The sequence below is a fragment of the Nyctereutes procyonoides genome, unplaced genomic scaffold, assembly GCF_905146905.1.
Source record: "Nyctereutes procyonoides isolate TBG_1078 unplaced genomic scaffold, NYPRO_anot_genome, whole genome shotgun sequence".
NCBI lineage: Eukaryota > Metazoa > Chordata > Mammalia > Carnivora > Canidae > Nyctereutes > Nyctereutes procyonoides.
In genome coordinates this window covers 3016241-3039740 of record NW_026575042.1, presented here as the reverse complement: position 1 = coordinate 3039740, position 23500 = coordinate 3016241, and the positions used below count along the sequence as shown (strand labels likewise).

The following is a 23500-nucleotide window of genomic DNA, read 5'->3' as shown; positions in this document are numbered from 1 at the left end:
TATACAAAGCAGTATGTTCTACCTTCCCAACTGGAGGTGGCCAGGGACCTGAGGATTTGGAATAAAGCCTAGAGGAGTACGCTGTTAAAGTTACTCTACTCATATCTAAAGGGAATCTAAAATGAGGCCACCAGAAAAAATGTTTCACATTCAAAAACAGATATGATTTCAAATAGACTTTATTTTGTGATTGCCCTACTTTGACAGATCACACACCACATCTGGTTCAGGTGTACCTGAGGCACTGTTACAGTGATCCTTTTCTAATGGCATTTACTTGGAGGACTTTAGAAAAAATACAGATGCCCTGCTGAGCTGCTCAACAGACTGATCCAAGATCCCATGAAGGAGTCTCATAGTACACTACTGAATACTGACTGTGGAAATGTGACCACTGCTTGATTGCTCTTTCTTTCCTTTAATGTATAATAATTGACCACTACTTAATAACCACTGGGAGTGGGAGATATAGGCTTCTAGTTACAGAATGAAGTCATGGGGATGAAAGGCACAGCACAGGGAATACAATCAATGGTATTGTAATAGTGTTGTATGGTGACAGGTGGGAGCTACACTTGTGGTGAGCACAAGATAACATACAGACTTGTCCAATCTCTATGTTGCACACCCAAAACAAATGTAACACTGTAGGTCAACTGCATTTCAATTTTTTAAAAAATCATTAAAAAGTCCCACTAATTCTAAGAAATACAATACTATTAGAAATTTAAATTTAAAAAGAAGCAAAACAAAACATGATTGAATCCAAACTGAATAAATTTCTTGTTTCATGGAGAATTTCTCCTTTTATTTTAGAAATCCTTTGGTAATCTGATTATTTTTCCATAGTTTTCCAAACCTACTCAGGGCTTTGTTTACCTTCTCTTTACATGACTTCAATTATTTATTTATTTATTAATGATTATATTCACATAGCTCAGAAATGAAACTCAAGTATAAAGTGAAGAGTCTCCTTGTCCTTGTGTACCCCTTACCTCCCTCACCAGCTCCTGTTCTCCCTACAAAATAATCACTATTATTAATTTCTTTTGTACCTTTCCAGATACTTTACATACAAATATAAGCAAACTTGCATGTATATGACTTTTCTTACCCTGTCAGGGCCCTTGCTTTTGTCACTTAAAATGTCTTGAAGAATATTCTACATCAGAACTCAAAGAATTCTTCCATTCTTTGTCACAACTGCTTAAATATTTTATTTCAGAAATGTACCAGAATTTATTTTACTACTTCTTTATTGGTGTGCATTTGTTGCTGCTACAAATAATGCTCCAATCAGTCATCATGTAAATACATAATTTAACAAGTGTAAAATTAGGATATTAAAGATTATTAAATATTAATTAATATTAAATTATTCCTAAGGTACCATGCATTCATAATTTTGATAAATAATGCCAAGCTGGGATCCCTGGGTGGCGCAGCGGTTTGGCGCCTGCCTTTAGCCCAGGGCGCGATCCTGGAGAGCCCAGGATCGAATCTCACATCGGGCTCCCGGTGCATGGAGCCTGTTTCTCCCTCTGCCTATGTCTCTGCCTCTCTCTCTCTCTCTTTCTCTCTCTCTCTCTCTTTCCCTCTCTCTGTGACTATCATAAATAAATAAAAATTAAAAAAAAAAAATAATGCCAAGCTGCACTCCACAGGGTTAACCAGTTTACCCTCCTATCAGCACTGACTTCCTGTATTTTAATACATTTATCATAAAATGTGATTTTCAAATACAGCTATACTGAGTTATAATTTATGTGTAATAAACTGCATTCATTAAAGGTATATACTCATAAATTCATTAAGGTATATACTCATATATTCATTAAGTTTTGATAGATGTATTTACCTGTGAAATCACCACTACAAACAAGATACAGAACATTTCCATTTCCCCCAGAAGATTCTTTATGACCCTTTGAAATCTATCTTCCTCTTCACAACTGGCCCCAAACAAACATAGACCTGCTTTTTGTCACTACAAACTAGTTTGTAGGCTCTGGAATGTCATAGAATTGAAATCATACAGTATATACTCTTCCATATATGCTTCTTTCACCCAATGTAATGGTTTTGAGATTGATCCATACTATATATATGTGCATATATGTGTGTGTGTGTATGTATATGTAATTCTTTCCTTTCTTATTGCTTAGTAGTATTCCATTCTATGACTATACCACAATCTTTTATCCATTTACCTACTGATGGCACATTGGGTTGTTTCCAGTTTGGGACTACTGTGAATGAAGTTACCATAGACATACTTGTGCAGTTTTGAAATGGACATATTCTCTCACTTCTCCTGGGTATCTAGGAGCAGATTGCTGGGGGTATGCAGGCATATGTATAACTTTTTAACAAATATCCATCTCATTCTGCAAAGTGACGGCATCATTATACATTCTCACGAGCAATGTCTGAGAGTTCCAGTTATTAAATATCATTGTTGACACTTCATTCCATGGGTCTTCTTAAATTTAAAAATGAGCATGTTTTGCTATCCTGTGGTTTTCATTTGCATTTTCCTGGTAACTATGAATCTTTTCATGAGTTCATTGGCCATTTGCATATGTTTTTTGGTGAAGTACTTCTTCAAATCACTGTCCATGCTTTTAGTGGCTGAAATGTCTCATTGAGTTGTAAGAGTTCTTAATCTGAATACAATTCCTCTAACAGACATACATATTTTAAATATTTGCTCCTGTTTTGTGTCCTGTCTTGTCTTCTTTTAACTTTAGAAAAGCAAACTCTCCCCCCGCCCATCTGAAGATCTAGTTTTCTCAATGCTATTAGTGGAAAATCGTTTCCCTTACTGAATTGAAATTTCATCTATATCATACAGTGCATTTCTGGACTTTCTACTCCGGTCCACTGGTCTGATTGTCTACTAATGCCTTTAATAACTGAAGCTATACAACACATTTTAGTATGTGATAAGTGTCCCTATTCTTCTTTAGAGTTTTCTTGCTATTCTATTTATTTTTCCCTGTGAACTTGACAACAAGTTTATCTAATTAAAAGAAAAACTTTGGCTGGGATGGTGCTACATTTGTGAATTTGTAAATTTATAAATTAAGAGAACTAATATATTATGAGTGCTGAGTCTTCCTTTATCAGTTAGTCATTACTAAATAACCAACCACCCCCAACTCTGTGGTTTCAAAAGCCATTTATTTAGCTCATGCTTCTGCAGATGGACAATTTAGGATGTGCTCAACCCAGCAATTCTTCTGGTCTTAGCTGACTTTGATTGTATTTGCTCATACACCTGAGGTCAGCTAGTGGGTAAAATGGAGACATCACTGGTTTTAGTATGCGACTTCAAACTTCTAGTACTATGTTCAATAAGGGTAGTGAGAGTGGATATCCTTGCACTGCTCCCAATCTTAGAAGGAAAGCATTCAGTCTTTCACCAATAGGTATGGTGTTAACTTTGGTTTTTTAAAAATAGATATTCCTTATCCAAGTTGAAGAAATATTAGAAATATTCTATTCTTCTGAGAGTTTTCAAAAATGAATGTTGGACTCTATCAAATGCTTTTTATGTATTGATTGACATAATCATGTTGTTTTTCCTTTTCAGAATATTAATATGGTAGATTGCACTGATTAATTTTCTAATGTTGAACCAGGATGGCATCCCTGGACTAAAACCCACTTGTCATGGTATATACTTCTTTTTACAGATTGCTGAATTCTATTTGCTAAGTTTATTAAGATGTTTTTTATATTTATTCACAAGGGATATTGGTTTGTTGTTTTCCTTTTTTGTACTCTATCTGGTTTTCTATCACACTGATACCAGCTTCATAAAATGAATTGGGAAACACTCCCCCCTCCTCTGTTTTCTGGAAGAAATTGTGTAAAACTGGGGTTAATTCTTCTTTAAATCTTAGAATTTGTCAGTGAAATCATTTGGGCCAGGGCATTTCTTTTTTGGAAATTTGTAATTACATATTCAATTTCCTTACACTTATGGAGCTATTCAAATTATCTACTTCATATTTGAGCAAGTTTTCTAGTAATTTGTGCTTTGGAGGAATGGGTCCATTTTATCCAAGTTGTCAAATTTATTTGTGTAGAGTTGCTCATAATATTCCCTTTTATACTTTTAATATCTGAAGGATCTGTAGTGATACCTGCTGTTTCATTTTTATTCTGGTTGCTCCTTCTTTCTGGTTTCAGTCCTGCTAGAGTTCTGTCAATTATATTGATTTTTCCAAAGAACTCTTTGTTTCATTAATCTTCTCTATTATTTTTCTGTTTTTACATTTCATTGATTTGTACTCTTTATTATTTTCTTATTTCTGTTTCCTTTGTTGTTTCTAGTTTCCTAAGTAGGAGTTTATTGTTTGAAACATTTTCCTCTTTTCCAATGTATGCATTTAGGGCTACAAATTTCCCTGTCATCACTGCTTTAGCTGTGTCTCATCAACTTTGATATGCTTTTTGTTTTCAATTTGTCTTCTGAGTTCACTTGACACTTTCTCTTTGACCTATGATTATTTAAGAAGTGTGTCATTTTAATCTTCACATGTCTAGAGATTTTCCTATTGTCTTTCTGCTACTGATTTCTGGTTTGATTCCACTGTAGTCAGAGAACATACTATATAGGATTTCAATTTTTAAAGTTTGTTTCCCCAGGATGAATGTCCCATAAGCACTTGAATGTGTTAGTCTACTTGTTGAGAAGAGTGCTCTGTAATACGGATTAGATTCTGTATCTGATGGTGGTGGCGATGTTGAATTCTTCTATATCCTTGCTGACTACTTGTTGAGAAGAGTGCTCTGTAATACGGATTAGATTCTGTATCTGATGGTGGTGGCGATGTTGAATTCTTCTATATCCTTGCTGACTTTCTATCCCTTGTTGTGTCAATCATGAGAAGAATGTTGAAGTCTCCAATCATTGTGGATTTATCTACTTCTTCTTTCAGTTCTATAAATTTGGGTTCACATATTTTAAAACTTTGTTGTTCAGTGCATACACAGTAAGACTGCTATGTCTTCTTGGTAATTTTACCCTTTTATCATCATAGAATGCTCCTTTCGAGTAATTTTCTTTGCTCTGAAGTCTACTTTAGGTGATATTAATATAACCACTCCTGCTTTCTTCTGATTAGTATTTCCTTCCATACATACCTTTTTTTTTTCCTTTTACCTTTGCCTTGCTTATATCATTATGTTTGAACTGACAGACATACAGACAGCATACAGTTGGGTTATGTGTTTTAATCTGCTCTGCCAGTATCTGTCTTTAACTGATATCTTTAGACCTTCTAAAGTTAATATAATTATTGATACGTTAGGACTTGATCACTTCTTTGTTTTCCATTTGTTCCCTCTGTTTTTTCATTTCTGTGTTTTATTTTTCATGCCTTACTACAGGTTACTTGAACATCTTTTAGAACTACATTCTGACTTATCTGTTTTTGAATGTATCTTTTATACAGCTTTTCCGTGGTTGTTCTAGGTATTACCTATATATACTATACATACATATATATTCTACATATATATATACATACAAACACACCGATTATGTATATGCTTTACATGTGTAATACAATATTACTATATATTATATACATATTATATTGTGTGTCTGGGTAGATCGTCCTTGACTTAGGAGCAGTTATGTCCCAAAAAATCCACTATAAGTTAAAAATATCATAAGACAAAAATGCATTTAATACACCTAATTTACCAAATTATCATAGCTTAGCCTAGCTTACCTTAAACGTGCTCAGAACACCTAGATTAGCCTATGGCTAGGCAAAATCATCTAACATAAAGGCTGTTTTGTAATAAAGTGTTGAATATCTCATGTAGTTTGTTGAACATTGTATTGAAAGTAAAAACATTCTGTGGGTACAGAATGGTTCTCAGTGTATCTGTTGTTTACCCTCGTGGCTATGTGGCTAACTGGGAGCTGCAGCTTGCTGCCTCATGAGAAAGAATCATACTGCATACCCTGGGCTTGGGAAAAGATCCAAATTCAAAACTTGAGGTATGGTTTCTACTGAGTATCTATTGCTTTCATACCATTGTAAAGTCAAAAAATCATAATTTGAACCATTGTAAGCTGGAAGCTATCTATTTATATATATATATATATATATATATATATATATATATATATATATTCAGTCTACTTGTGTCATCATTTATCATTTTGAGTAATGTATAAAAACTTCGCCTCCTTTTATCATTCTGTATAGTATCTTAATATTTTCTCTACATATACTTAGAATCATTAGTTTTATAATTTTGGTTTCAATTGTCAAATATAACTTTAAATACTCAAGACAGGGAAAGTCTAATATACTTATTCCTATTTTTGCTTACCATGATTTTTCTTCCTAATGTTTCCAGGTCCCTTCTTTTATCATTTCCTTGTTTAGAGAACTTCTTTTAGCTATTCTTTTAGGATAGGTATTCTGGCAAGAAATTCTCTTAATTTTCATTCAGCTGAGAGTGTCTTGATTTTCCCTTCATTCTTGAAGGATATTTTCTCTGAATATAGGATTCTGTATTAGCAGTACTTTTCTGGTATGCCTGGGTGGCTCAGTGGTTGAGCGTCTGCCTTTGGCTCAGGGTGTGATCCCGGGGTCCCGGAATCGAGTCCCACATCGGGCTTCCTGCATGGAGCCTGCTTCTCCCTCTGCCTGTGTCTCTGCCTCTCTCTTTCTCTCTCTCTCTCTCTGCCTGCTTCTCCCCCTGCCTGTGTCTCTGCCTTTCTCTCTCTCTCTCTGTCTCTCATGAATAAATAAAATCTTAAAAAAAAAAAAAAGTACCTTTCTTTAAGTGTTTGAAAAGTACTATGCCACTTTCCTCTGGCCTCCACGGTTTCTGATGAGAAACTGGCTATCATTCTAATGGTCTTCTCCTATCGGTTGATAGAATGCCATTTCTCTTCTTGCTGCTTTCAAGTTTTTCTTTGTCTTTAGTTTTCATATGTTTAATTATGATGTGTTTGGCATGCACTTTGGGGGACTTATCCTGTTTGCGATTCACTCAGTTTCTTGTATCTGGAGTTTTAGTTCTCTTGCCAAATCAAAAAATTTTGGTCATTATTTCAAGTATTTTCTAGCTCATCCTTTCTTCTCTCCTACTGGGACAACAGGAATGTTAGATCTTTTATTATAGTTATACAGGTCTCTGAGGTTGTATTTACTTTGTCAGTCTATTTTTTCTCTGCTATTCAGATTGAATCATTCTATTGGGTCTGTTTTCCAATTTCTGATCTTTCCTCTACTTTCATTCTGCTATTGCACTCATCCACTAAGTTTATTTTAATTGTATTATTCACTTCCAAAATATCTATTTGCCTCTCCTTTATATCTTCTATTTCTTTGCTGAAATATTCTATTTTTCCATCTGTTTTAGGTGTATTTATCAAGGCTGCTTTAAAATCTTTGATATTTCTAACATCTGTTACCTTGATGGCTGCATCATTAAAGTGATTATGCCACCCTTTTTTTTTTTTTTTACCATCCTTGTTCTTGGTATGATGATTTTTTTTTTAAATAAAAACCTGGACATTTTTGATGTTACAAGATTCTGTATGTTACTTAAAACTTTTGTTTTATTTGGTTGCTATAGCACCACTCCAGCAGGGAAAGAAGAAACAACAACTTGTTAGGCTGCCCAATGGACACTGCTGACACCCAAGGTGGGGCATGGGCTCCTTATTATTGCTGGACAGGGATCAGACTTCTGGCTTCCCACCAGGCCCCTCACTGATACCTCTTTAGCTAGGAGGGGTACAAGTGCCACAGGTGTACTCCCATGTGGCCTCTGCTGTGCTGGGTGGTGGTGAAAGGTCTGACTTTCCATTAGGCTTTCTCTGAGACCACTCCAGCAGAAACTGGAAAAGGAACCTCATTATTACTGGGTAGGAGTGGAAGTCCAGGCTCTCTACATGATCTGCACTGACACTGCAGTGACAAGGGTCTCATTATTACCCAGTGGGTAAAGTCCCAGCTGGCTAATTTCCTAGAAAACTATCAGAATTTTGCACCGGAAAGGGGTCATAGGAAATCATAATTTATCTCCCTTACCCCATACCTAACTTTAAAAACAAGGAAAGCAAGGTCCAGAAAAAATTAGTAACTAAAGTCACAAAGCTAGTTTGTGGCAAAAAAAAATAGCATCCAGTTTTCACAAATCTCTCCTTAGCACTTTTATTTTTAATCATAATTCCCCACTTTGATATTTATTTTCCAAAGGTATAATTTTTTTTCTCAAATAATTACCTGCCATACACCAATATTGGCTGAAGGTTCTGCGAATGGTCGTTTGAGGACTCTGCACATTTTTAAGGCATCTGAATTAACTTCAGTGAAGTTATTTAGCACAGCAAAGGCAGCTGCTAATGGGTAAACGCAGGAGAAAAGGCTCACATAACCAAACTGAAGGAATAACTCCAAGTAATCATCAAAGGTACCCTGAAAATGTAAACCACAAGAAAAAAAACAGGCATTTTTTAAATATCATATAATAAGAAAACATTTGCAATACTACCCAAGGCACTGGACTCCAACCAAAAACAAAACAAAACAAACAAACAAAAACCAAAGCAAAACAAAACAAAAAAAACCCTCAGAATTTCTACCAATTTCTTCTTAACAACAGAATTTACATAAATTCCAAAACAGTCTTATATTTAAGTTTCTGAAAGAATGAAAAAATGATTTCGCTACTCATTTCATTGTGCCAAATCTGAATTATTACATAATAACAGCAAAGCTAAAGATGTTTATTCTTGATCAACTAACAAGAGATGATTCAACATCACTATTAGAAATTTTACATGACTGCCCCCTCGCCCCATGGGTACCTCAGAATCTCAGTCCCTGACCCTCCATTTAAAAACTGGGAGTGGCCGGGGTGCCTGGGTGGCATAGTGGTTAAGCGTCTGCCTTCAGCTCAGATTATGATCCCGGGGTCCTGGGATTGAATCCCCTATTGGGCTCCCCACAGGGAGCCTGCTTCTCCCTCTGCCTGTGTCTCTGCCTCTCTCTCTATGTCTCTCATGAATAAATAAAACTTAAAAAAAAAAAAACTGAGAATGGTGGTATGTCTGGGTGGCTTAGCAGTTGAGTGTCTGCCTTCGGATCAGAGCATGACCCCGGGGTCTGGGGATCCAAGTCCCACATCAGGCTCCCCGCAGGGAGCCTACTTCTCCCTCTGCCTATGTCTCTGTCTCTCTTTGTGTCTTTCATGAATAAATAAGTAAAATCTTAAAAAAAAAAAAAAAGAGTGGTGATGCCAATGAAAATGGCAGAGTAAAGGACCTCCAGAAATGTGTACCTCCATGAAAATGTAAAAAACGGCAAAATGTGTCAGAACCAATTTTTGGGGTACTCTGGAAGTTAACCAAAGGCTTGTAGAAATTCTGGCTGCATGTAGTCATGGCAAACATCTCAATCTTCTGGCATTTTTAACTTATTCTAGTCTCATCTTCTGCTCTCCAGCTCTGCAGCAACCTTGAAAAACAAAACAAAACAAAAAACAAGCATGCACTCCCAGGACCAAAGGGAGCAGAGTGCGGCTAGAGATCTTTGAAAGCCTCATTCCCAAAAGGAAATCATTATTTGACCTGGTTAGTGGTACCTTAGAAGACCCCACTCAAAAGGCTCATCTTTATTCAACTTCACTGAGTCACTTTTAATGCTAAAGGCTTCTCCTTAGGGTAGGTTCGCTGAATTTTAAACATCAGTCAGCCTGAGATAATGAGTAGCAGAGCTGGGGTGAACAAGGGACTAGTCAAGGAACTCAAAAGGAAAGCTGAGGAATGACACATCCACAGGGACTCTGAAAAGTTCCAACATTTTCCTGGAAATCTAGAAGACCAGGCACATTCATAGTATCCTGCATAATCTCAGGAAAGATCTGAGAAGGCTCTAAGATCTCACCTTTGCATAAGCAGAAAGTGAATGCTAAGGCAGAATTTTGAACTTCCTGGTTTAATGTTACACAAAACCAGACATCTGATGCAGGATAGAAGCATAAAAATTTTCACCTTTAGCCCAGAAGGCTGACCTATGACCTGCATAATTTTGATAAGGATTAATTTAAGTGCTGGTTGCTACATTCTTAAAAAGTCTCATGACTGCCTGTACGTCTCACCAACATTTAATATCGAACTGAATGAGAAGCACAAGAGAAATCTTGCAGAAGTAGTTTTATGAGAAGAAATTTGAAGAAATATTTATGATTTAACACTCACAGTATGTCCCCTCTCCCTTGAGCATTAAGCATATAACCACCAGCTTCATACAGAAAAAGTACAACTATTTCAAGATGCCCGCAGGTCCTGTCCCAGTGGACAGAAAGCACCTTTTTGCACTGAAAATGTTTCAAGAATTCTTTCTTGACTGTTCACTTGCAATCCCATATCAACATCTATATAACACTCAACACAACAAAATACTCATTCTTCTCAAGAGCACATGAAACATTCTTCAGGATAGAGAGAGTTAGGTCATAAAATGATTCTCAACAAATCTAAAAGGCTTAAAAATCATACAAAATATCTTCTCTGACCACAATGGAAGTGGAAAACAGCAACAAAAGGAAATTTGGGAGACTCATATATTGTATGGATATTAAGCAACATACTCCTAAAAAATCAATAAGTCAAAGAAGAAATCACAAGATAAATGAGAAAATACTTTGAGATGAATGAAAATTAAGACACAATATATCAAAACTTATGGGATGCTGTGAAAACAGTGCTCAGAGGCAAGTTCATGGGTATAAGTGCCTTCATTTAAAAAAAAAAAAAAGGCAGATCTCAAAACAACTAAAATTTTCACCTTAAGAATCTAATAAAAGGAAAAAAAGAATCTAGTAAAAGAATAGTAAACTAAATCTAAAGCAAGCAAAAGGATATAAGCACAATAAAGTTTTATATGCATATGACAATTTATATAAATACATAAACATGTATTTTATATAATTAATTATAATCATTTCAATAGGTACAGGAAAAAAACCAAAATCTGATACTCTTTCATGATAAAAACACTCAACAAATGAATAATAGAGGAGAACTTTCTCTGGCATAAGGATAGACATATAGAGGTCAATAGAATAGCACTGACAGTGCTAAGACCATTCAATGAAGGAAAAAATTATTTTTTTAAACAAATAGTGCTAGGACAACTAGATATCCACATGCGAAAGAATGAATCTGGACTCCTTCCTTGTTATCTACAAAAATTAATTAAAAATGGATCAGACCTAAATCAAGAGCTGTCTATAAAATTCTTAGAAGAAAATATACGAGTAAATCTTCCTGTCTTTAGATAAGGCAATGGTTTCTTAGAGATGACACCAAAAGAACCAGCATCAAAATAGAGAGACATCTGATTCCATTAAAATTTTAAAATTCTGTGCATCAAAGGACACTCAAGAAAAAGCTAACCCACAGAATGGGAGGATATTTTTGCAAATCATACAGCTGATAAGAAATTTATATTCAGGAGCATTTGTGGGTGGCTCAGTCAGTTAAGCAACTGACTTTTGATTTCAGCTCAAGATCAAGATTCAGGTAAAGATCTCAGGGTCATGAGACTAAGCCCTGCATCCACAGTAGGTATGGAGCCTGCTCGAGACTCTCACTCCTACTGTGTCTGCCCCACCCCCCACCTATTCACACTCTAAAAAAAATTTATATTCAGAATATTTGAAGAACTCTTGCAATGAAATAATAAAAAACAGATAATCTGATGAAAAGTGGGCAAAGAATGTGAATACATATATTCCCAAAGAAGAGACACAATGGTCAAAAAGCACATGGAAAGATAACCAGTATCTTTGGGCATTAAGAAAATGCAAATCACAAACACAATGAAACACCATTTCACACGTATTAGGTGTGGCTATCATTAAAAGGGGGGAATGGTGCCTGGATGGCTCATTTGGTTAAGCATCTGACCCTTGGTCTTGCTCACATCATGATCTCGTGGTAATGAGGTCAAGCCCTGTGTTGGGCTCCATATGCAGTGTGGAGTCTACTTGAGATTCTCTCTCTCTCCCTCTGGCCCTCCCCCAACATGTGCATGCTTGAGCTCTCTCTCTCTCAAATAAGTCTAAAAGAAAAAAAAGAAGTTATTAAAAGAGGGAAAAAGGCAAAACATAACATGTGTTGATAGAGATGCAGAAAAAAATGGGACTGGTAGGGATGTAAAATGATACCAACTGCCTTTGAAAACAGTCTGGCAGTTCTTCAAAAAGTGAAACACAGAGTGAACATATGACCTAGCCCATGGTACCATGGGTACCATATGTTCATAAGAAACACATTCATACAGAAGCTTGCACACAAATGTTCATACCAGCATTATTCATAAAAGCAAAAAGTGAAAACAATCCAAATGTCTATCAGCTGATGAATGAATAAATAAAATGTAGTATATCCATACAATGGAACTTTATTCAACCACAAAAGGAATAAAGTACGGATACATGTTATCTCATGGATAAACCTTGAAAGTATTGTGCTTAGTGAAAGAAGCCAGACACAAAGGCCATATACTATACAATTCCATTTACATGACATGCACACAATGGGTAAATCCACAGAGACAGAATGCAGACTGGTGGTTGCCAGAGACTGGGGTAGGAACTGACTGCTTAATAGGTATGGGATTTCTTTCGGGAACGATGAAATATTCTGGAATTAGTGGTGACTGTTGTAAAACCTTACGAATTTACTAAAAATCATTACACTGTACACTTCAAAATGGCAAAATTTTATGGTATGCAAATTATATCCCAATTCTGAAATAAAAAGCAAAGAAAAAAAAAAGCTGATAGCAACAAGGAACCTCCCAAGAGTTACTCCATCAAAAAGTCACACTTGCTGACTTCCACCATGCTCTGGCCTCCTCATGACCATCCAAGAACACTGGCTGCAATGATTCCAGCTCAATAAAAATACTTGTCACAATATTTTAAAGTAATATTAAGTATTCTATAGTATTCTATATAGTATAAAATATATATTCTATGTAATTCTATATATTCTATTATATACATCTTATATATATATATTATTACATAGTCTATATATTATACATAAATACATAAATATATTATATATTTAATATGATAAACATATAATGCATTATACATTTAATATACATTTTATGTTTAATATATTTTATATATACTACATGAATATTAAAGCTCAGTAGCTGAGCTTCAGTGTAGGTCAGATTGCACTTCTAGCCAAGTTATTTTCTTATTTTGTATTTCACTAAAATAGAAAATACCCAAACCTAAGTACTGGGAATGGTAGAAAGTGCTTCTTTCAGGTGTTCTGAGTACATGGAGAAAGCATGAACCCAGAGATTCTGTTTTCAAGGTTCACATGTGCCTTAGGAGATGGTGGTGGTTGGCACTCAGCTGGAGATTCTATGGTGAGTAGTTTCTAAACCACTGTTTGGTTGCATTTGCTTCTGAAAAGGATTTCCTTATGTTGTGTTGTAGCATATAGATGTGGTTTTAAAACATACCTAATGATATGGCATCGATTAATTTCTCTGAAAAGTGTAGAAATCAAGAGTTAGGAAAGAGTGAAAATCTTAGCTATTAAGCCATTTTTACAACAATTCAGTCTTAAGAAATCCTGATAGCCTACATTCGGCTTTCAAAACTGTGCTGTTTCAATTCTGAAAGTACGTGGTTGAGCCTCTGCAGAGATGTGTGGACAAATCTCCTGGATGTGCCAATAGGCAGCCTTCAGAAGGCATTTTTAGCATACAACACCCAGTGAGCTCCTCCCACCTACAGCAGTGCACTGGACATTCTGTTTTTCCATCTCACACAGGGAGTGAGTATAGTATGTTAACGCCATATCAGTACTTTTACACTTCTGAGCACTTTGGAGCCAGTAAATTTAGCAAAGCAGGGATGTACTCCAACAGAAAGAAGGGGGGAAAAAAATGCAAATTCAATAAAGTAAATAATCAACAAGTAAATAATCACATATTAAAATAAAAATACATTAACCAAGACACTATAATTATACTAGTGGCAAGTTAGCAAGGACCAACTAACACAAACTTATAACATTTTAAGAGAAAAGCTGTCATTAAGAATACTATAATATTTCCATGAAATCATAACTAATTTTACATGTCTATTTACTAAATGAATGAAAACAAAATTTTAGGTTTCAAGTGATCCATCCCACTGGCTCCTCAAATCAGCCCTGGAGAAACACCATGTCTGAGAGTTCCCTACATTGAGTGCAGGACAAGGGAAGAAAGTATACTGAGGACAACATACAACACACAGACATCAGGGACTGGACATTCTTCTCATAGAACTTATTTCATATTGAATGCCTGCTAACAGTTAACAGGTAAATAACATGATAAATAACATGGGGACCCTGCCCTCAGTGACTGAGAAAGGAAAAGTATTAGTAAGTCACACAAAACCCTAAATAAATGTACACATGGTGTTCCATTAGGAAATTTATTAGTGTAAATGAACATATTAAATAATGAAAGGACTTATTCTGATAATCTCAACAGAAGCAAATAAATGAAAAATTTGATAAAATTTAACATCCTTCACAATACAAACTCTTAGTAAATAAGGAAAAAAACATTTAAACTGGTAAAAAGTCATCTACCAAAAACACGTGACAAACACAACACTCAATGACAAAAAAAAAAAAAAAATCAGGAACAAGAGAAAAATTCCTATTGTAACAACTTCTGTCCAAATTATGTTGAACACATTAGTGAGCCCAAAAGATAACTATGAAGATGAATAAAGAAAACAGCTGTTATTTATTTATTTTTTAGCTGAAATATCTTTCTACATAGGAAATTCAAGAAAATGGACTGGAAATAATGGAAGACTCAGCAAGGCTGAAGGATAAAACATAAAAATCAACAGCATTCCTATGTACTGGCAACAACCAATTAAAAACTATTTTTAAAAAGCTACCAATTAGAGGAAACAGGAAAGTCTCAATGTATCCACCAGCATATAACTTATTTGTTACAAAGTGAAAAACCTCCTCTGCCATCTGCCTGTCAGCAGGTCAATCCAGGGATCTAAAATGTCAGCTCCAACCCACACAAGGGGCAACCTGACATCATACCCCCTGATGGGGTACAATGGAGGTACCTTCTGGTAATCGCCAAGCTTGAATCATATAGGAAACAATGGGACCAACTGGCTACTCCAAAGCCAATGCCCTGGAAAACAAAAAAGGCAGAAGAGCTATTCTAGATCTGCAGTTTTAAGCTGTTTGGTCTTTGAAGCCCTAAACTCTTAAAAATGACTGAGGACACCAAAGGCCTTTTGTTTATAGGAGTTCTGCCAGTGCATGTTTGAAACTAAAACTCAAACTGTAAAAATTATTTCTCATTGATTCATTTAAATAAAAACATTAACATCAATAAAATACTGCTGAAAAAATAATCACATTTTCCAAGACAAAAATGTTCAGTATAGAGAATAGTGCTGTTTAAGTTTTTAGCAAATTTCTTAACGTTTACCTTATTAGAAGGCAGCTCATTTACTGTGTGGCAATGTTGCCCTAACTGAAGCATTTGTCATGCAAATTCATATTCATGCAGCTATGCAGTTGGGTATGAACTGGCAATTTGCAGGAGAGGGGCAGCAGTGTACACTGCAAATCGAGGCACTCTATGGCCTTAGCCCTGTGGCTGGTGCAGCAGGGTCAGAAGACCCCAGCAAATTACCCTCGGTGGAGACATTACAGAGGTGTTCTTTTTCCTTACTTTTTACTTACTCTGTCCTGCATTATCCAAGTTTCCTACAGTGTCTAACAAGTAGTACTTTTATAATGTTGTTTGTGTTTCAGTCCAATTTGTTTTCCCCAAAATTTGGTTATTATGTTAGATTCTCATAGAGCAGTCAGGATGAGCTTTACAGTACGTACAATTCTAAGTTCAGACTTCAGTGAGGAGAGAAATACACCTGGAGGGAAGAATCAGTGCATAGGAAACGATCTAGAGCATATATGACCAAAAAGTATGTCCCCTCTCCCAATACATGGAGAGAGTTGAAATAGCAAATACTGGATTGTCACTCCATTAGAGAGAGTAGAGGGGGACATGTAGGATATGAGGACGGGAAAATGCATCTGATCACACAGGACCCTGCAACCAAGTTAAAGAGTAGCACTGCTAACCCCAGCATCCACTCACAGACCCAGGACCCGCAAAGAGAAACTTGCGCCCTGTTTCATTTACTTCACCTCAGAGAGCCCGTGCCGAATGACAGAAAGACTCTCAACTAAAAAAGCAAAGTCTTGAATCTTGTTCTTGATTTAGTTGCCAGGTGATAAACAACATAGAGCTTCATCCGCCTTTTATTAACATAGGAGTAGCAATGCTTAATTTTCTTTTGTAAAGATATTATCAGATGTCATGAAATGCCACAAAGGTGAGGTCTAAGATTCTGGCAGTGTCATCTTATTAGTGCACCGTTCTTAGGTGAATTAAAATTGCTTGGGCAAGAAGCATATTGGTTGAATTACTGTACACTACTCACTGAGCCAGGAGAAAAGGAGAAGAAACCGGTCTTGAGAAGAGTGTGAATTTGATCTGGGGCACTTTGGGAGATAATGTTGTTTGCCCAAATAATTCAGAGATTGACAGCAGATTCTGATTATAGGAAGAAGAGGAGGAAAGTAGATATAAATATGGAGAATTATTTCAACAAACTGTGAGGGGCAGGAAAGATAGGACATGAACAGCAGAAGATGTGAGGGTTTGCTTGGTTTGGGACAGGAGGGCTGATGACAGTTGAGGCAGGGAGAAGGGGAAGTGGGAGATGTGGGAGCTCCAGGTGGGCACTGGGAAAAGAGGCCTTGAGAGGGGATGCAGAATAAAAGGGATGGAATAAAGAGCTTGGAGGAGAGACTGCTGGTTGGCTTCCATAAGAGAGTAAAGGACAAAAAATAAACACAGCCAGAAATAGCACTCCCCCAGAACAAGCAAGGAAAGGATTCTGACACAGCATGAACCAGACTGAGTTTTCAGGCCACAGTAAGCTAGCCCTCAAACCAATTCAGGCAAGATGGCGCCATACTGTGCAAATGTGTTCCTTTAACTCTTCCTGCGCATAAAGGCGAGCGTGTATATGTGTGTGTGTGTGTGTGTGTGTGTGTGTGCGCGCGCGTGTGTGTGTGTTACATGTGCACACACACGCCTGCATTTTCTCTGACCCTTCGTGTATAAACAGAAATAGTGTTCCTGGTCACGCGTGCCATAAATTTATACTTTGAATCACGTTCTCCCTCAAAGACAGCAATGACAGAAAACGCTAGTGCATATATGTATATTTTCATCAGAGGCATATCACCTAGAAAACTAGAAAACTAGAAAATCAGCTGCTTAGGTGAGAAACAGAACAAAATGCAAGGTGGTGAGCAGGAGCCTGGTCAGACTCCAATCCACAGGCCAACAAGGTGGCTAGATCTGCATCCTATGGAGCAGGGAACTCAAAGGCACCCCACTCCCCTGGAGGCTGAGGCTAGGCTGTTTGAACAAAACCAGGGGCTAGGACAGTGTTCCACTTAACCGGAAAGGAGGCTGGAAAAAACCACAACTGCTGCTCTGGAATACAGCTTGTGTCAACAGCACGCTACCTACTTGCTCTCCAAAATCCCTGATGTCATCACAAGGTGGGAGCTCTGGACTAAAGACTTAGAGGCTCAGGGGACAGTTGTGAAAATAAGGTAGGAAGAAGTGAGCAGAGAGAGAATATACTCCTCCTCAAGATGAACATACCGACTAAAACTCATAAACACATAAGAAAAAGGGGCACGGAGCCAAGAAACTCAGAAGATGATTCATTAAGATGGAAAGCAAGACTAAGTGAGTTTCACAATAATGGACCCTCACAGATGAGCCACTGCAGGGCCTATTTCATAAGAAGAGTACCACCCACCCTAAGGAGGAAGGGGTAGGATGTACAGTGACCCAAAGTAGATGTGACGCTGACACCCCTTGCCCACGAACACAAGCCAAATGCTTCCACTGTTATAAGTGGCCAAACTGCCAGTGATCTGCTGGCAGTTCCTACAAAGAACTCAGACATTTTCGATCTTAAAGGGACCGTTTTGTACTTACAATACAACTAAGTAATTTAAACTCAAATGAGACTGAAGATTGGCACTCCAGTTTCAGCAGTGGGCTTCAGCCTCCTCCAGATGCTGGCAGCACCCCGAGCAAGCAAGGTGCTGCCTCTTTGCAGCCTTCTCATCTCTCCCTGGCTCTGGCATCTTTGCAGCAATGACTGCCACAAGCCTTGGCAGAGCAGTGACAGAACTGGCCAAACCTACCCTCTGCTGTTGTTAGGCATAACTTCCAATTAAAGACAGCAACATTTCAATGCAGTTCCTCCTTTTCTTTTTAGCTTTAAAGTAGCTCTTGTTTAAAGCACCCTGGCGGGAAAGACACTAAAGTAGCTACATCTGAGACAGTGAGCAAACACATGTGTTGAGCTCAGTGCATGACTGTTAACTCACTTTTAGTCAATGGTTAATTCAGCAATAGTCAAACTTACCAAATAGGTTCCCATTTCTTTTTCCAGGACAACTTGTTCATATAATGTAGCATCAATGTCGGCTTTCAAAGCCTGCACCTTCCTCCTCACCTGCACGTGGTGCTTCTTTTGGAGCCAATAAGGAAGAAGAGATTCCATAATTTGGTTAAGGATCTGGGAGGTAATCAGGAGAGTGGCCAGGCTCTAAAAAGAAACACACAAATGGAATCTGACAATGTAGTTTAATGAGATCACAGTATACACATAATCATGTAATAAATAAAATGGTACCTTCAACAAACAGTATATTATTAACAAAAACTAGTATCAAAGAAGCTAGGTGCTAGAATAATGTTTCTAATTTTTTTTTCACAAGAAGAACATACTAAAATGCAAAAATTGTTATATATAAATAGGATTATAATAAGAAATAAATCAATTATGAGTTGGCAGGGGAAAATTTAACTTAAGATTGTGTTTTTTGTCATCTCATCCTTGTTACGACATAATAATCTACATATTGCCAACTTTGTAAAAAAGCAGTTTGGCCAAACTTTTTTTTAATATTTTATTTATTTATTCATGAGAAACACAGAGAGAAGGCAAAGAAATAGGCAGAGGAAGAAGCAGGCTCCCTGCAGGAGGCCGATATGGGACTTGATCCCTGGAACTCCGGGATCACACCCTGAGCCGAAGGCAGACACTCAACCGTGGAGCCACGTAGGCATCCCAGTTTGACCAAACTTTAAGAAAAAATTACAAAATGAACACATTCTCTTTCACTGAAGAAAATCTAGAAAGGAGGAAAAAAAAGTCCACCATAATTCCACAAGCATGATGGAACCACTGCTAACATCTTAGGATACTTTTTTCCAATCACAAATAAAAATACAAGTAGCCCATGGACTGCTGTTGACTATATCATTTCCAACATTCACTACTATCAATGCTGCTCCTTGGATACCTGTATACATGAATCTTTGTTCCTATCTCTGATGATTTACTAGGGATGGATTAAGGTTCTTGGCAAAGCTGCCCAAGAAGTTTCCAGAAATGCTGTGTCAATTTCTGCTTACCCCAGACGGACAAAAGTGTTTCTATCACACACCGCCTTTGCTGGTATTAAAATCATATTATTTAAGAAGTCCTTCCCTAACCCCATCTCATATCTCCTGTTAAAAAAAGGAGACTCTCTAAGGTACAAGAAATGAGAAGTCATACCCTGATAATACACATACAGCAGGACAGAAGACAATGTGTACATCCAACTTATCAATTTCAAAATTATTCTGAACTTTTAATTTTCAAAAAAGTAGCAATATATCTCGTATTGTTCTTAAGAATGTGGCATTTAATTTTACTTTTACGCAAGCAGTTAGACATAACTACAAAATCTTCTCTTTACTAATGTTTACAGCATATTAAAACCAAGAAAGAACAGCTCTGATAGCTGGCTCAGTTATAAAAAAGATAATTTAGATAGCAATAATTTGTACTCAATTTATCTTTCACTGGCATTTGTGATCCAAGAATGGCAACACACCAAAGTAAATGTCACTTTCCTAAACATTCCAGAAAAGACACAACATTGCATAGGACCTGCTGGTCTCTAAGTTTAACAATTTATTCATTTAAAAAAGGAAACGTGTAAGGTACATTTAAAGTGACACCAATCACCCCTCACTCTGGGACACACACAAAACTTCAATTAAGAAATATACTTTTTTCATCAGAATTGATTTACAAGCTTTGAGATGAACTATGTATTTTACTTACTTCTACTATATTAGTTTTGCAAGTGGGTTAGCTTCAACTAATTTGTTTTCAGTTGCGTATGATACACAGTGCAATTGCTAATGGTTTTATATTTAGAAATGGCTTCAAAGGGACCCCTGGGTGGCGCAGCAGTTTGGCACCTGCCTTTGGCCCAGGGCGCAATCCTGGAGACCCGGGATCGAATCCCACGTCAGGCTCCCGGTGCATGGAGCCTGCTTCTCCCTCTGCCTGTGTCTCTGCCTCTCTCTCTCTCTGTATGACTATCGTAAATAAATTTAAAAAAAAAAAATTAAAAAAAAAGAAATGGCTTCAAAATATACAAAATGTAACATTTAATATCTAAAAATAACAATGTTAATTACATTACCCGAATATAGGAAAGTAGCCCTAAAACCTGTAAAACTCATACCTTTTGCTATTCACTCACCTGACGCAACAGCTTCATATCCCTCAAGACAAAGGCAATGTAGAAGAGTGAGGCAAAGCAATTCAGAAAGTTGAACTGCCAAAAAAGAGAGTAATATTTCACACTGGTTTACAAATACTTTATCAAAATTGTAAATATAGCATTAAAAATGTATTGAGGAAGCTTCCAGTCCTGACAAGATGGCATAGACTTGTTTCTCCCCTATTCCTCCTCACTAAGCATGTCCATAAACTCTGGAAATAACACAGGGCAAGCAAAGGAGAACTCTGAAAGCTGCCTAGAGCCTAGAAGATGAACTGGTTTGGGACTCCAGGCCAGCCTAGCAGATTTCTACTATATTCTAACACAAGAGGAAGAGCAAGGCCCACCCAGCCTTTTCCACCCTCAACCAGCCTTTTCCACCCTCAACCTGGATGCGCTCATTCCCTACCTACCCACCTCACCCCAACCCCTGTTCATTCAAAGAGTCCTACAGACCTGGCAAAGGGGATCTCTCTGGAGTCCTCACCAAGAGTGCATCCCACCCTGCAAAACCTGGCACTCCCCTGCCCCACAGAGACATACTAGGACAGCCAGACAGCAAGCACCAACATTTTGAATATCAATACCTCACAGTGCTAAAATGAAGCCTTCAAAGACTTTTTAGGTATGCATGGCTGTTTGTTCCTTTTCTAATGTCCAAATTGCTAAACTGTTGAATTTTTATTACCTACTTATGAAAAATGTTACTTCCTTACCACTGTTGCCTTTACAAATTTACCTACCTCCGGAAACCTAAACACCTTCCTATCAGTTAAAACCTGAAAAACTAGATAAATAAGCTTCTTAGAATGATTTCTGTAACAAAAACTTGTTTCTCTAAAACCCTTTCTTGGGGGTAAGGTACATGGACTGTGCTCCAGGTGAAGAGTTTAGAGGACTCTCTCTGTACCTTTCTTAATCCGCAGTTATGTTCCCAATGGCTGAGGTGACCTCCTGATAAATGAGGGGCTTCCAAGCTGATATTTATTATTTATAATAATAATGGGAAGAAGCCTAGTATGTGAGCTTATATACAAATACCAAGCAGGTTACACTATGCCTTTTCTCCATTTCTTTCCTCCTAGCCAATAAAATATGCTGGGAATCTCTTAGACTTTGGAAAACTCTTTCACAAAATTAAAAAAAAAAAAATAACGCTCCATCACTGAACAGAATTGTTGAATGGTGAAACAAAGAAGTAACCAAAAGGAAAAGAACAGAAACAGGTCTATAACATGGTTAGTTAGTTAAATAACTAGAAATTGGCTCTACTACTAATTTCTGTACTTGAAGTCTTAACAGCATGTGTACATAGGCAGTAAGACAACTGAACACATATGTAAACACACTCAATCCTTGCCTACCTATACCAAATATACTGATATTTTAAATTAGAAGCCAGTCTTCGTATTTATACCCCTATTAACTAGTATACATAAGTTTCATAATCCAAGTAGATTTGGGGGTTTTTTTTTAAAGATTTTATTTATTCATGAGAGACACAGAGGAGAGAGAGGCAGAAACACAGGCAGAGGGAGAAGCAGGCTCCATGCAGGGAGCCTGAGGCAGGACTCAATCCCAAAACCCCGGGATCATGACCTGATCCAAAGGCAGACACTCAACTGCTGAACCACCCAGGCATCTCCAAATAGATTTGTATATAAAAACTCTACTCACCACCAAAACTTTCAGAATTAAATGATTCTGGTAGGCAGATTCCAATCTGTGATTCTCTAAAATATTAAAAAGGAGAGGAAATTTCTCTTAGATAAGCAAGAAGTATGGGAGGCTGTCATGGGGTAAAGGTGGATATACTGAGGCAGAGAGCCTCGGTGAGCAAACATGCCAGAATGTTGTTCATGGCTCCATCTCACACATCTGAACAGCACCTAGGAGGAAACTCGGCTTAGGACACATTGTCCACAGTACTGCAGAGCACTGTGTTCTGAAATTATTCTTCAAGTATTACTGCAACAAAGAAATATGGGATGTATTGGCAAATGATCCCACTAAAAGCCATCCAGAAGACCCTGAATAAATAAAACTGATGGCAACCTCTAAAGAGGGCAATAAAGCCCTCTGTATGTGTGCCTCACAAGGATTAACTCAGAGGGCAACTCAAATATCTATCCTCAGCTGGGGAAAGGAGACATGGGAGGACAGGCCCTAGGACATCAGGGCAAAAGGACAAAGAAGAAGAAGATTCTGAAGAGAAGTGTCCTCCTGCACAGAGATGGTGTTAGGCTCACCTGGATTGTAACCACTCAGCTATTCAGCCACTGCCTATCGCTGGCCAAGTCTCTTAGTCTCCTGATATTCAGCCCACCTTGCCCACAAAAACAGCACCAATACTGCCCTCCCCCAGGGTCACTGTCAGGATAAGAAACATCACAAAATCTCTCCTCCAGTTTCAACACAAGGAGAGCACTCAGTAAATAGTAGTTGTTAAATGAAGAAAATAATTTAAAACATCTTTATGGTGCATAAAATTAAGACAAAGACTTCTTTCTGGGGAATATTACATATTTACTTGTTTGAGTGAATAAAAAGAGTGAATGGTCTGTCAAGACCATTTTTAAACTATAACCAGTTCCCCTTTAACCACAAACAAATAGAAGAGTACCCACTACACTAAGGTCAATAGCCTCAGTGCTCTAAACAGCTAGACAGCAGACACAGTTCATTTGGCCAAAGTACCTGAAGATAATGTAA

General features: G+C 37.3%; 1 protein-coding gene across 3 annotated transcripts in view; it reads right to left on the bottom strand.

Annotated features, from left to right (window-relative positions):
- The window catches only part of ANO10 (anoctamin 10), a 229792-nt gene that overhangs the window by 169878 nt on the left and 36414 nt on the right, over positions 1 to 23500 (bottom strand). For 2 of the 3 annotated variants that reach the window (XM_055321414.1, XM_055321415.1), the window contains exons 7-10: positions 22466 to 22521; positions 20768 to 20842; positions 18586 to 18768; positions 8271 to 8462 (exon numbers count right to left, since the gene is read on the bottom strand). In XM_055321414.1, the coding sequence (XP_055177389.1) occupies positions 8271 to 8462; positions 18586 to 18768; positions 20768 to 20842; positions 22466 to 22521 (506 nt within the window). The remainder of the gene's footprint in view (positions 1 to 8270; positions 8463 to 18585; positions 18769 to 20767; positions 20843 to 22465; positions 22522 to 23500) is intronic. The other variant, XM_055321416.1, reaches the window with a different exon arrangement.